Source organism: Pongo pygmaeus, chromosome 19 (genome assembly GCF_028885625.2).
Source record: "Pongo pygmaeus isolate AG05252 chromosome 19, NHGRI_mPonPyg2-v2.0_pri, whole genome shotgun sequence".
Lineage (NCBI taxonomy): Eukaryota > Metazoa > Chordata > Mammalia > Primates > Hominidae > Pongo > Pongo pygmaeus.
Window position 1 is genome coordinate 37806486 of NC_072392.2, and position 15477 is coordinate 37821962.

The window sequence follows — 15477 nt, forward strand, 5'->3', positions numbered from 1 at the left end:
TTAATGGGCAGCTCCCTGTTTTGTGTGTTTGACAAAGCATTCTTAGGACCATCAAAGTATCTAGGAAGTGTTGACGGTTCAAGATAGAAGTGTTTTTTTTTTCTTCCGGACTCTTTCACACTAAAAAACTGCACAGAAATCCATTGTATTATGGAATTTAGTTTGAAAGAAGCTTCCATTTGAGTTATGTTAGACTCTCAGTATATCTTTCCCGCAAAGGCACTAGGTAGGCTGGCCTGTGGATGCTGTTTACAGCTGTAAGGCATTTGATGACCATTCGATGTGCAGAAAACTTCCATCAGGGACACACAGATGTTATTTGCTTCTCTCTGGTATTGTCTCTTTCCTCACATCTAACTTGATCATATTTTCCCCCCAAATGGACAGGCACACCCATTAGGACCACCAAATTGTCTATGATGACCTGATCTTTTCAAGTATTATGTTAAATTATGGATCCTCCACCCAAATTGTGTTTTGGTGCAAACTAAGAGAGAGAAAAAGAGAGAGAGAGAGAGAGAGTCAGACAGACTTTTAAATCAATGTAATTCTTGTTAATTAAAACAACCTATGCTTTTCAGGCTTGGTGTGGTGATCTTGACACAGTGAGCCTGATATTGATGGATCATCATTGCCCAGGATCACGTAGCAAGCTGTTCTAAGCAGCATTCCTGAGCTGTGAGCCTGGGCCCAGCAGCAGCACCTGTGGAAAGTGCAGGTTCTAGGGCGCACCCAGACCTGCTGCCAGCTGCATTGTCAGAAGACTCTTGGAGTTGCTGGACTTGAAAAGTGCCATCCTTGGCCATTTATTCCATTTTAGTTGTTGTTCACTTCAATTTTTTAGATGAAATTGAAAGAAATGATGAGATTATTTAAAACATATGGGTCCTAGTGGGGACCACCTAGAGCTTTCTAAAATTCATCATTTTGCTAAGCAACTTTAGGCTTTCTGGACAGCTCTTGTTAGTGGAATTCATGGGAACATGTTGAAACTTCTCAGAAGTGATTTGCTAATCGCTTGCCCTCTTCTGGTGCCATGTAAATCATTTTTGAAAAGCTTAGAAATTGTGCCCTGAGAGATAAGCCCTCTTTTAATTTGAAATTGCTGATGTCGATGTTAACAGAAGTTCATCATCATCACTGCAGGGGTGAAATCGCTGACATTTGGCGAAATCCGCCTGCTTTGCAGAATGCGCGTATCCTTCCACACATGCCAGGAATTTCTAGCATAGCTGGGCGTGTCTCAGCCTGGGCGGGAACAGAGTGAGTGTCAGTCCTGCTATGCTTCCCATTCTGCTGTGTGATGCAGAGGCTTGTGTTTGTGTGGGTGTGTGCAGTCTCCTCCTCACCCCTCCACATCCTGGTTATTGACTGACCAGAAATGGCCTGCAGTTCTTTTGGGAGATTTCATCCACACCATGCCTTTTGTTTCTGAGTCCATGGTGAAGAATACCCATGGAAAATTGTGCAATTAGTGATTCTGTGATTTTTGTTAAGAACAGTTCCAAGTCCAAAAGAATGCAGCTTGCACTAAAACGTAACAGTCCATGAGCCTATCGTGCCCTCTTGTGTTTTCTACATCCTGTGAGCTAAGAGCTTTATTTACATGAACATTACATGAAGATGTCCTACTTCAGTTCCATACGTAGTTTGAGTGGAACATGGCCACCTCCATCTGTTCACGTACATCCATGGCTGCTTCCACCCACAATGCAGGGGTAGGTTTGAATGGTTGAAACAAGACTTTGCAGCCTGCAAAACCTTAAATACTTACTATTGCATTAAGAAAGACCTCATATCAGGGTACTGCTGGCCTTGTAAAATGAGTTTGAAAGTGTTTGCATTTCTTCAGCTTTCTGGCAGAGTTTGCAGTAGTCTGTTTTCTGTTACTTATAACAGAATATGTGAAACTGGGTGATTTGTAAAGAAAAGGAATTTATTTCTTATATTAAAATTTATAGGAGCTGAGATGTCCAAGCTCAAGGGGCTGCGTCTGGTGAGCGCCTTCTTGCTCTTGGGGACTCTGCAGAGGTCCTGAGGCTGCACGGGGCATCACATGGCGAGGGGGCTGAGGGTGCTAGCTCAGGTCTCTCTTCCTCTTCTTAGAAAGCCACCAGTTCCGCTCCTGTGATAACTCGTTAACCCATTAGTTAATTAATCCGCAGATGTATTAACCCATTCATGAAGGCAAGGTTCCCCATGACCCAGTCATCTCTTAAAGGCCTCACCACTCAATACTGCCACATTGGAGATTAAATTTCAACATGAGTTTTGGAAGGGGCTAATATTTAAACCATAGCAAAGTTTTCTCTTTTTTTCGATGATGGAATTCATCAGTTAAGTGATCAGGTCCTGGGCTTTTCTTTGTCGGAGAGTTTATATTACTGATTCAATCTCCTTACTTGTTATTGTTTTGTTCAGATTCTCTGTTTCTTCATGATTCAGTCTTAGTAGGTGGTATGTGTCTAGGAATTTATGAGTTTGTTCCAGGTTATCCGATTTATTGCTATGTAATTGTTTGTAGTTTTTTGTGTTTCTTTGTGTCTAAATGGCATCAGTTATGATGACTGCTCTTTCATTTCTGATTTTGAGTTTTCTCTTTTTATGTTAGTCTAGGTAAAGATTTGTCCATTTTGTTAGTCTTCAGGAAACCAAACCCTTAGTTTTGTTGATCTTTTCTATTGTTTTTCTAGTCTCTCCTTTATTTGTTTCTGCTCCAACCTTTGTTTTTTCCTTCCTTTGCTAATTTGGGGTTTAGTTTGTTCTTTGTTCCTTCAGGTGCAACATTAGGTTTTTTGTTTTGTTTTGTTTTTTGAGACAGAGTCTCACTCTGTCACCAGGCTGGAGTGCAGTGGCGTGATCTCGGCTCACTGCAACCTCCAACTCCCTGGTTCAAGTGATTCTCCTACCTCAGCCTCCCTAGTAGCTGGGATTACAGGCACGTGCCACCACAATGAGCTAATTTTTGTATTTTTAATAGAGACGGGGTTTCACCATGTTGGCCAGGATGATCTTGATCTCCTGACCTCGTGATCCACCCACCTCGGCCTCCCAAAGTGCTGGGATTACAGGCGTGAGCCACCGCTCCCGGCCTAACATTAGGTTTTTTTATTTGAGAGTTTTTTCTTTTAACATAGGCATTTATTGCCATAAACTTTCCTCTTACAACTGCTTTTGCTGCATCCCATAAGTTTTGGTGTGTTGTGTTTCAATTTTTGTTTCTCCCAAGATATTTCTAAACCTCTCTTCTGACTTTTTTCTTTGACCCAGTAGTTATTTAGGAGTATGTTGTTTAATTTCCATAAACTTGTGAATTTTCCAAGATTCCTCCTGTTATTGATTTCTGGTTTCATACCACTGTGGTCAGAAATGATACTTGAGGCCAGGCGCGGTGGCTCATGCCTGTAATCCCAGCACTTTGGGAGGCCAAGGCGGGCAGATCACCTGAGGTCAGGAGTTCGAGACCAGCCTGGCCAACATGGTAAAACCCCGTCTCTACTAAAAATGCAAAAAAATTAGCTGGGCATGGTGGCATGCACCTGTATTCCCAGCTACTCGGGAGGCTGAGGCACGAGAATCGCTTGAACCCAGGCAGTGGAGGTTGTAGTGAGCTGAGATCTTGCCACTGCACTCTAGCCTGGACGACAGAGGGAGACTCCATTAAAAAAAAAAAAAGAAAAAAAGAAAAGATACTGGATATGATTTCAGTCTCCTTAAATTCGTTAAGGTTTGTTTTGTGGCCTAACGTGCCATCTATCCTGGAGAACCTTCTGTGTGCACTTCAGAAGAATGCATATTCTGATGCAGTGTTCTGTATATGTCTGTAAGGTCTGTTTGGTCTAAAGTGCAGGTTGAGTACCCTGTTTTCTTATTGGTTTAGGTGATCTGTCCATTGTTGAAAATGCGGTACTGAAGTCCCCTACGGTTGTGGTATTTCTATCTGTCCCTTCAGATCTTTTAATATTTGCTTTATAGGCCGGGCGCAGTGGCTCATGCCTGTAATCCCAGCACTTTGGGAGGCCAAGGTGGGGGGATCATCTGACATCGGGAGTTCGAGATCAGCCTGATCAACATGGAACAACCCTGTCTCTATTAAAAATACAAAAAATTAGCCGGGCATGGTGATGCATGCCTGTAATTCCAGCTACTTGGGAGGCTGAGGCAGGATAATCACTTGAACTTGGGAGGTGGAGGTTGCCGTGAGTCGAGATCGTTCCATTGCACTCCAGCCTGGGCAACAAAAGCGAAACTCTGTCTCAAAAAAAAAAAAAAAAAAGAAAAAAAATCCATAAATAGTGCCACAAAAGCGATTGGTAATGGGGTAAATGTTACCGCCATGTGTGCCTGTTTTGGCTGAAGTGTTGTTTCTTTGTAGGTGAATTGCTGTCAAATACAGTTTTATGCAAGAGGCATACTAGTAGCCATACTGTTAATAATTTGCACGTGCCAGGATTCAGCTGCAAAGAGTGTATCAAGTGCCCGCATTGAGTACCTATAAGGCATGCTCTTGACTTTCACTGACAGAGAGGATGCTCCTGGGTGACATTCATGTGTGACTGGGCTTATCAGAATTGTGACTTGAATTTGATCAGTAGTTTCTTCTCAAGAAGTTAGGGAGCTACATATTAGAGGCCCTGCCTTTTTGGCTTTATATGATTCCAGATAAGGGGTTGGCAAATATTTTTAAAAACAGCCAGATTAGGCCGGGCGCGGTGGCTCACGCCTGTAATCCCAGCACTTTGGGAGGCTGAGGCGGGTGGATCACGAGGTCAGGAGATCGAGACCATCCTGGCTAACATGGTGAAACCCCGTCTCTACTAAAAACACAAAAAATTAGCCGGGCGTGGTGGCGGGCGCCTGTAGTCTCAGCTACCTGGGAAGCTGAGGCAGGAGAATGGCGTGAACCTGGGAGGTGGAGCTTACAGTGAGCCGAGATTGTGCCACTGCACTCCAGCCTGGGCGACAAAGCGTGAGACTCCGTCTCCAAAAAAAAAAAAAAAAAGAGCCAGATTGTATTTTACGCTTTTCAGTCCCCGTGGTCTTGCTGCAAATACTCAAACCTACCCCTGCAGAGAGAGTGAAAGCAGCCCTGGATGTAGGTGAACAGATGGGAATGGCCATGTTCTAGTCAAACTTTGTATATGGACAACTGAAATCTGAACTTCAACACATTTTCACATGGCGTGGAATCTTCTCTTTTCAAAATTTTTTCTTAATAGTTAGAAAATGTAAAACTACTCTTAGCTCACAAGTTGTGGGAAAGTAGGTAATGGGCAGAAGTAGCTCCTGGGCTGTGGTTTGCAATCTGCTGTTGTAGGTTGTAAGAGTATGGTCTAGAAGGTGGCACTCTATGGCCCTGGGTGAGGGTGGCCTGTCCAATACTTTCTGCTTCTCCTGCTGGTGTTGCTGGTCTGTGGGCTGGGCTGTTGGTGTCTGTGGTTATGGTTTGAGTGGGTCCTTTTCCAGAACTTCTGCCTGGGACAATGGTTCCTCTATGTGTAGTGAGGGCGGGCTACGGGGGTGTACGTGGAGCTCAGGTGCTGGCAGTGCTGCCAGTGAGCTGGAATCTGTGTCCCATCATGCTGAGCTGTGTTTGCAGCCCTGATCGTTGTCAGCCCGTTAGCAGGCAGGCGTTCACTTCTGTCTGACGTGGATAATTAAGTCATGCTAATTGCTGCAGCTCCTGGCACAGTTTCTTCCAGCCTAATTGGGTAAAATGACAGGCAGCTGCTGTGTTGGTCTGCCCTCCTGGGCTTCTACGGCTGCTCCAGTTAGCACCCGCTCTTACTGTTTGCACCCAGCATGCAGGTTCGGTTCCCTGTTGCAGAGACTCCAGTTGCACTGGGTACTGACTTTCCCAGACAGGAAGGCTGTGGGTAATGCTGGCCTTACCTCCAAGGCAGGCTCTCTATTATTTTGTCCACTAGTGAGTCTTTTCCTGTTCTAATTACATCTCTGCTGTGGGATTTCAGAGAAAATCAGCTGATCTTTTGTCTCCTGCAGGGCGGGAAAGGATGCATAGGAGTGGTCATATCATCCTACATGCATTTCACCAACATCTCAGCCAGGTAGGATGATGTCAGCTCGCTGTCTTCAGGTGCTAAAAGCTGAGCCTGCATGGGGCTGAAGGCTGTCTGCGCAGGAGCTGTTCTGGATACCAAGGGCTTGGCTGACCTGTGTTTCCCATCCCCCAGTGCTGGGGTGGTCAGTGCCTGGAAACCCAGTTTCCAGTTAAGCGTTTACACTTGTGAAAGTGGCATTTTCCAGGTTGGGTGACTGTGTATGATTGATTCTAAGTACTTCCATGGAGGCATTAAAAAAATAAGTGGCCCCACTGTCCCTTGTTCTTTAATAGAGAATTCTCTAATAAAAAATAACAGAGATAAAAGTCACGATTATGAAAAGAACAGAGTGGTCTCACTAAATCAGCTCATACCTTGTATATAATGATGGTGACAGCCACCTCTTTTGCAGGCACTGGGCCTCTGGGAAGTATACTGAATAGTTTCCTTTTCTCCCTGAATTCTCCTAACTAACCCATGAGGCAGTTAGTATCATTCCCATTGCATGGATGAGAGAGGTGAGGCTCAGAGGAGCCAGGCAGCTTGCTCATGATCCCACAGCCTAGGAGTGGAGAGCCAGGTCTGGGCTGGTTTCCATAAGATGGAACTGTAATCATGGAGACTTTGGAGGTGCCACTTGGGTCCCCTTAGCCAGACATGACACAAACACGGCAGGGCCACAAGGACCTCAGCCCTATGCCCATCCTCCTGGCCTTGGGCAGCTGTGGTGTACACCTGAACCCTTCCCAGAGTGCAGATCTTCACTCTCGCTGAAATGCAATGCAGAAAATGTCATTATTTATGGGGTCTGCATTTGCATCTGCCCTGTCTTCTCAATGGCCTCTTTGTAAAGCCTGAGCTTTCCATTCTGAGGAAATAGAAGCCTATTCATATCAGCCGATAAACCTTTTCCTTTCTAGCACCAAGGAGTGAAATTTGACTTTCTGAAGGTTTTCTCTGGAAACCAACTGCGGAGTTGGTGTCTGCTAGGGAGGAAACCAACCCCCAAGTGAAAATCAGATACCCTCTTGGTGAGAATAATCATCGGTGTGTGTGTGTGCCAGGAAAATCGAGATTCCTGGGCACATCCATCCCTCAATGATGCCAAAGACATTTGGTTGGTAACTAAACATAGCCTGGCTGGTTCTGGACAGAGACCACCTGAGCACTTCTGTTTTTTTTTTTTTTTTTTGACAGACTCTTGCTCCGTTGCCCAGGTTGGAGTGCAGTGGTGCAATCTTGGCTCACTGCAACCTCTGCTTCCCAGGTTCAAGTGATTCTCCTGCCTCAGCCTCCTGAGTAGCTGGGATTATAGGTGTGTGCCACCATGCCCAGCTAATTTTTTGTATTTTTAGTAGAGACAGGGTTTCACCATGTTGGCCAGGCTGGTCTTGAACTCCTGACCTCAGGTGATTATTCGCCTCGGCCTGCCAAAGTGCTGGGATTACAGGTGTGAGCCATCACGCCCAGCTGCAACTGAGCATTTCTATCCCCAGCAAAGTAGTACTGCCTGAACCGAAGTTCCATGCACTGTGGGTAGTCCTGGATTTTTTGGGAAGGGTAGATGTCTTAGGGCTAAAAACACACCTTTGACCTCTTGCTACAAATTCTGTTTTCTCTCAGTAGTCAATATGTATTTCATCTGCATGTGTCAGGCAATTTACATGAATCTCTCTAAGCCTCAGCATCCTTACCTGGAAAATGATGGTAGTCCTACTTCCCGGAATGTTGTGACAGTTCAACATATGTTACACAAAAAGCACTTAGAACAGCATCAGTACTCAGGTATTGGCTACCATTAACGCTGTTGTGATTAGTAGGAGTAATAGTATTAAGTGCCTTTCAATTAAATGGGCTGATACCACATGCTCTTTGTGACTTGCTTTTCTACATTAATATCATTTTATACGCATCGTTTCCCGACATCATTTCAGTGGCAGCATAGCACTTTATTCAACGGATATGTTATGTATTTAAGCATTTGTTGATTTTGCCTATCCAAGTTGCTTCCAGTTTTGTCAGTTTTGTGTGTGTGTGTGTGTGTGTGTGTGTGTGTTTAAGACGAAGTCTCACTCTGTCACCGGGGCTGGAGTGCAATGGCGTGATCTTGGCTCGCTGTAACCTCCACCTCCCAGGTTCAAGTGATTCTCCTGCCTCAGCCTCTCAAGTAGCTGGGATTACTGGCACCCGCCACTATGCCCAGCTAATTTTTTGTATTTTTAGTAGAGACGTAGTTTCACCATGTTGGCCAGGCTGGTCTTGAACTCCTGACCTTGCGATTTGCCCACCTTGGCCTCCCAAGTGTTTTTTTTTTTTTTTTTTTTTTTTTGGTAATTAAGGTTGCTTCCAGTTGTTTTCTACTGCAAAGCTTGCCATGATGAACACATTCTTATACATACATCTTTGATCATTTCTACAATGTTCCCTCTTAGATTATATTTCAGAAGTAGAGTAATCCCAGATAGCACAAGCACATGTTTGAGACCTTTATCACAAACTGCAAACAGAAGAAAACAGAAACTTCAAGTCCCCAGAGAAGAAGAACATTCTTGTATCAACACCATAAAAATAAGAGTTATAAAGACAAAACCAGTACTAATATTATTACTACTACTAATATTACTATGGAAAATAAACATTGGTCAAAATGTATTCTCAGCATTTAATAAAACAAGTAAATTTCAGAAAAAGGAATGCTTAAAAGTCACTGGGAGGCTATGGAGCTGCATTCTCCTGCTCAGTATGTGATGGACTCGGTGCTAAAGTGGGCCCTTCTGTTTGTAACTGCGCCACCAGCACAGCCCCTTGCCTAGTAAATGCACGTAGCAAGTTGTCCATTTTATAGCATTCTGTGAAAGTCAAATCACACTCAACTTACTTTTGAGTATGTTTCTTTCTCCTCCTGCCTGTCTCTCTACCGGTATTTTTATGAAGTCCACAGTGCTTATGTACATCATTTTTCTAGAGGGGCACAGACACGTTTTTCTAAGTAAGGGGCCCACTTTATCAGGTGTTGTTGTTGTTGTTGTTGTTGTTTTGAGATGGAATCTCACTCTGTCACCCAGGCTGGAGTGCAATGGTGTGATCTCTGCTCACTACAACCTCCGCCTCCCGGGTTCAAGTGATTCTCCCACCTCAGCCTCCCAAGTAGCTGGGATTATAGGCACCCACCATCATGCCCCGGTAATTTTTATTTTCGGTAGAGCCAGGATTTCACCCTGTTGACCAGGCTGGTCTTGAACTCCTGACCTCAGGTGATCCGCCTGCCTTGGCCTCCCAAAGTGCTGGGATTACAGGTGTGAGCCACCACACCCGGCCTATCAGGGTTTTAAGGAAGCATTTGGCCCAAATGAGTTGGAATTGTTAAGACACTGCACTCATATTCCAGGATTTGTGCTGAAGTCATATCAAGAAATCCCACGAATGCCCTGCTGTGAGATTTCTGGAAGTTTCTGTCAGACACTAACTGTGAGCACTGTGGACCTGGCATTGAAGGTCAACTATATTGTTGAAAAGCAGGGTTACTTTCAATCACTTCAAAAACAATGCTGCAGCCCCGAGGCCTCAGATACATTTCCAACCCCGGTGCCCTGCAGTGTTCTCAAGCCCAGTCCTGGGAGTGACATACTGGTGGGGCACAGGCTGGCCCACTTGTGTCTTGAGGGTGCCTCTTGGGACTTCATGGGGGGGTCCGTTGACTCTCCTGCCCTGGGTTGCTCCCTGCATCCTTGTGGTCCTGAGACTTGAGTCTGCCTGCTTGTCTTGCACAGAACCCACTTAAAATGGTCTTTATTTAGGACGTAGGGTGGCCAAGGGACAGTTTTGGACACCAGCCCTACCACTTGCCTGCTGAGATGCCTCAGTTGGTTCTTCTGCAAGCTGGGTATTCAGCACTCTTAAGAATCATATCTTTAGATAAGGAGCTGTTATTTCAGATGAGAATTCTGACCCTGCACTATGGCTCCCACTTTGAGCACAGTATATTCCTGCAGGGGAAATGAAGTCTAACAGGAGACAGGTGGATTGGGTGTGCACAGGTGCAGCAAAGGGTGAAGCCCCCTGTGGGAGCTGGTCGCTTTCAACAGCCATGAGACACATCCCCCATCACGCACCCACGTGGTGTGAGCTCCATTGAGTTATCTCTCTCTCTCTCTCTCTTTCCCCTCCAGCGCCGACCAGGCCCTTGACAGGATTGCAATGAAGAAGTTTTATGATGACAAAGTTTCAGCTTTAATGCAGCCTTCCCAAAAACGGTATGTATACATCCCCAAAGCCAGAGTGAAGAGGTGAATGAAATTTTACATATAAAAATGTGAAAACAGAAGAGGCATCTCTTCTGTCCCAATACCTAAATGGTATTCTTGGGTCATGCCAAAGACTGTGAAGGTGGTGGGGAGGCTTGTCCCTCCCGGAGGTTAAGGACCTAGCCATCCTGTGTGTCTGTGGTGAGAGAGAGCCCCCTATGCTGCTGGCTTGCACTGACAGGTAGAGGGAGGACTTGCTCCAGTTGGCATTTTCCTCTCTTGCAGTGAGTGTGTTTTGATTTCCATTATTATGTTGGAACTTGGTTCTATTGGCTAGACCAGGGGTCAGTGAACTCTCTCTGCAACAGACTAGAGAGTGGATATTTTAGGCTTTGCAGGCTACAGGATCTTTATCGCAACTGTTCTAACATGAAAGCAGCCCTGGGCAATATGGAAATCAGGAAATGTGGCTATATTCCAATAAAACTTTACTTACACAAACACATTAGCAGTTGCACTTGGCCAATTCTTGTAGCTCATCAGTTCCCTGAGGCCACGGAGTATTTTTCTGTCATGCTGCCCATCTCTCCCTTCTCTACTTCTGGGCATGGCCCCTGGAATGTGCTCAGTAAGTGGTGGGGAATAGCCATGGTGGGGTGCAGAACTTTCTCCTTTTGCTACCAGCCCCAGCAGGCTGAGGTCAAGAACCTGAGCAGGGCTGGCTGAGAGGCAGTGAGAAGGACCCACAGCTGGCTCCCCATCCAGGTGCACTTCCTCCACAGATGGTGACACCTAGAGCCAACCAGGTAGCTCCATGGCATATTTCAAAGCCCACAGCAGGGAATTTGTAGGAGAATTGCCAAGGTGATTGCCAAATGGTGTTCCGTTTTGGAGACAGGTAGTTGCACACCCGACCTTGTGTATGCAAGTTTTGATGCCTTGTATGTTTTCTCCAGTGCAACTGAGGGCTATGTCAGCAGACACGGGGGTAGACGGGCAGAAAGGGATTTCAAGCATCACCAGAGGCACCTTTTCCTTTTGTCTTGCTATTTCCAATGGCATGGCTCTGTTTCTCTTGAAACCGGGTGTGTTGGAGGAACATGGGCTAGGGTGTGGGACCGTGGTCAGCAACAGGGCCCACATGCAATGCAAGTTGCGTGCAGAAAACCTAGCATATTTTTTTTCAGAAAACCTAGCATTTTATAAAATATTTTAGTTAAACAGTCACTTCTGGTTTTTTTTTGGAACCATTAAATGTTATTTCTTTGTTGAACAGTTTCCAAAATCGTGACATTCATATGACCTCCTGCATGGAAAATGAGGTGTAAATAGGGAGTAACTCATGCAGAATGCTTGGCACACAGGAAGTCCAGCTGTCGTCTTTCCTTTTTTTTTGTTCTTATTTCTTACGGCACCAGCAGCTTGTTTATAACATTAAAAGAATATGGGTAAAGGGAGAAAATATCTCCTCATTTTCTTTTTTTTCTTTTTTTGAAACAGAGCCTTGCTCTGTCACCCAGGCTGTAGTGCAGTGGTGCAATCTTGGCTCACAGCAGCCTCAACCTCCTGGGCTCAAGCAATCCTCCCACCTCAGCCTCTTGAGTAGCTGAGACTATAGGCACACATCACCATGCTCAGCTAATTTAAAAATTTTTGTGGAGACAGTGTCTCACTGTGTTGCCCAGGCTGGTCTTGAACCCCTGAGCTTGAATAATCCTTCTGCTGTGGCTTCCCAAAATGCTGGGATTGCAGGTGTGAGCCACCGTGCCCTGCTCTTCTCACGTTCCCATGCCCAGGGATTTCATGCATCCTTCCCGTCGTTACACATTTGAAGCCAGAGCATTTGCATTGTTTAATGTTTGTTGGATTCAATTTTACATACCATGGTTAATCCCTCTGCTCCTGAGATTAGGGAAATGCCCCTTATTCCTTGCTCTTTTCTTTTTATCTTGACCAGAGCCTCCATGAAAAGATGCTCACCAAATGGTAATCGAGCATGTAAACGAATGAATGCATAAGATAGATCTGGAGGAAAGTTTGAGACCAGAAGAACGTGTGAGGACAGCTTGTATGGGAATAGGCTCTGTGATGGGAGGTTTCTCTGTTGTCCTGAATGGCCTGGGGAGTGGGATGGGTGCGCTGCAGGCTGTTTTAGGACTGAGCTCAAGAAATCATTTTAAAGCCAAACTCGTAATAATCACTCTTGAGAATAATTAATTAGCAAGGAATTTGTGACTGGGAAGCTCAGAAGTCTCAACAGCAACTCTGATGGGAGGTCAATCTTTGTTACCTTGTTTGTTACACTAAAACACCATGGAGCAGTTGGCCCATGGAGCTGACCCATAAAACTTAAGTTTTCTGTTTTTATACCTTCCTTGTCTTCAGCAAATCATGAGAAGCAGCTTGTTGACACCCCGGTGTGGCCTCCTGTTGGTGCTCATGACCACCGTTGTGTTACTGAGGCACCCCTGAACTTCCTTCCCTAAACTTGGAAGCCTTCCTCTTTGAGAAGTAGTTAAAAAGAAATACTGGGTGTGGCACAGTGACTCTAGCCTGTAATCCCGATTCTTTGGGAGGCTGAGACAGGACAATCCCTTGAGTCTAGGAGTTTGAGACCTGCCTTAGCAACACAGGAAGACCCCATCTCTATCAGAAAAAAAAAAAAAATTAGCTGGATGTGATGGCACACACCTGTAGTCCCAGCTACTCTGGAAGCTGAGGTGGGAGGATCCCTTGAGCCCAGGAGTTGGAGGTTACAGTGAGCTGTAATTGCCCCACTGCATGCCAGCCTGGATGACAGAGCTAGACCCTGTCTCCTCCTACCCCCCAAAAATCCGGGTATAGTTTTGGTTTATTATCAGCATCATGGAAAAATATTAAAATTATTAACGTTTCTGACATCTCTTTTCTTTTCCGCCTTTCCTTTCTTTCTGAGAGAGTTGAGACAGCAGCACACGTTTCTTGGCCCCATCACTGAGTTAATGGGGAAAATCACAGGTAGCCAGTTGTTTCTTTGGGGAGCTGATCTCTCCTGCGTGTTGCCTACCAAGGTGACCCTGGGAGGCCCCACATGGGAGTCAGACCTAAGGCCATCAGTCATGTTGTCTATGCACATTTGGGTGTCCCTTTGAGGTAAAGGGAAGACAGACCAAACAAATGTCTTGGCATGCAGAAATCAGGATGTCCTAGAAATTATCCTATATAGTGTTACTGGTGGAAGGTATCTGAGTTACCAGCAGTGAATCCATAATTGAGGTCTGCAGCAACCTCAATTCTTGCCTGCTCAGAAGAAAGAATTTGACTGAGGGGCATAAGGCAGAAAAAGGGACAGAGACAAGTTTCAGAGCTGGAGTGGAAGTTTATTTTAAAAGGCTTTAGAACAAGAAAGAAAGGAAAGTACGCTTAGAAGAGACCCAAGTGGGCACATGAAGGTCAAGTGTGGTGTTTACCCTTGGTCTAGACTTCATAGGCTGGCCCACTTCCCATGTCTTGTGCCCCTTTCCCATGATTCTCCCCTTAGAGGGGGCTGCCCGCATGCATAGTGCCCTCCTTTTGCTTGGGAAGTGAGCACATGCAGTATGTTTAGGAAGTTGTATGCATGCCTATCTGAGGGTTTCTTCCCTTTTCTGGTGGTGTACCCTGAGAAGGTCATACTCTGCCATTTCTTTCTGTTAATGCACGTGCCTGAGAAGTTGTGTCTCCCTGGGGCCTGCATTCAATTAACAGTGCAATAGGCGTGGACCATCAGGAAATGGCCTCCTCCTGGCACCGGCTGCCAGTGTATCACTTTCAGAGAGGCAATGTGGTAATTGCCGAACCATTACCCGACATTCTCCTAGTGGGTGCGGAAAGAGCCCACTGCTGCCCTGCTCATGCCTGTCTAACTACATGTAAAAATGGCATTATTTGATTTTTGATATTTCTGTCATTTTTGACACAGTACCTCAGGTGCCTGAAAGAATACTTTAAAGATACAAAGGGAGTAGTTTTCCACATTCTCTAAAGGATGAGGCTCCTCAGGTAGTCTCTGTAACCGACAAATGGGTTCGTTATTCAGTGCCCAGATAGAACCGATTTACCAAGACGGGAATTGCAGTAGAGAAAGAGTTTAATTCATGCAGAGCTGGCTGAACAGGAGACCAGAGTTTTATTACTACCCAAATCAGCCCCCTGGAAAATTTGGAGGCTAGGGTTTTTCAAAGGTATTTTGGGGAGAAGGGGGTGGCTAGGGAATGGGTGCTGCTAAGTGGTTGGGGGTGCAATCATAGGGGAAAATGGCCCTCTTGCCTCTGAGTCCGCTTCTGGGTGGGTTGCCAGAGAACAGTTGGCAGGTCAGGTAGAGCTGTCAGTTGTCAGAAATGCAAAAGCCTGAACAGACATCTCAAAAGGCCAATCTTAGGTTCTACAATGGTGATGTTCTCTCTAGCAGTAATTGAGGAAGCTGCAAATCTTGTGATCCCCAGAGTAATCTTTTAAGTCTATACCTGGGCAGAATTCAAGCTGCGTTCATCCTCCCAATGTGGTAGTCTTGCATTAGTTTTACAAAGGTGGTTTAGTTCTGGGCTATTATCACTTAAACTATAAACTTCACTTTCTCCTAAAGTTAGTTTGGTCCAAGCCCAGGAATAGCCAAGGGCAGCTAGGAGGTTAAAGGCAAGATGGGGGTTGGTTACATTAGATCTCTTTCACTGTCATATTCTCTCACTGTTAAAATTTTTGCAAAGGCTATTTTACTTCATGCCCCTGTGGCCCTTCCCTGCACGTCCTCCTTGCTGCCCACAGCCTGCGGAAAAAGGGTGACCATTCCTCAGGGAGCCACACACTTTGCCTGGGCCCGGACATCCCCTCTGAGTCACCAACTCTGTGGGCCAAGCCACCTACACTCTGGCAGCATACCTCAGGAGAGCAGAGGCTGTGGCAGATGTGTTGTGGTCTACTCTGACCCTTATGTCCATGCAACTGACTCATCTTTGCAGCAATTCCAATGTGTAGGTCTCATTATTCTCCCCGTTATATGAGAGGGAAGGGAATGCTCAGCAGAATGTTAAGAAACAGCCCAGTCTTGGCTGACACCAACAGGTGGCCCAGCTCACCTTTCCTGGCCGGTTGGTGCTGCCCCTGCAGCCATGGCTGACTCTGTGAGTGCTAGGAATGTAGAATGAGTAAGCTGT

General features: G+C 45.6%; 1 protein-coding gene across 8 annotated transcripts in view; it reads left to right on the forward strand.

Moving 5' to 3' along the window:
* The window catches only part of LOC129016775 (tensin-3-like), a 310903-nt gene that overhangs the window by 91288 nt on the left and 204138 nt on the right, over positions 1-15477 (forward strand). For all 8 annotated transcript variants that reach the window (XR_010124801.1, XR_010124802.1, XM_063657179.1 and 5 more), the window contains exons 7-8: positions 6004-6068; positions 10232-10315. Coding sequence is in view for 6 of the 8 variants with exons in the window: in XM_063657179.1 (XP_063513249.1) it covers positions 6004-6068; positions 10232-10315 (149 nt within the window). In the remaining 2 variants the exon portion in view is untranslated. The remainder of the gene's footprint in view (positions 1-6003; positions 6069-10231; positions 10316-15477) is intronic.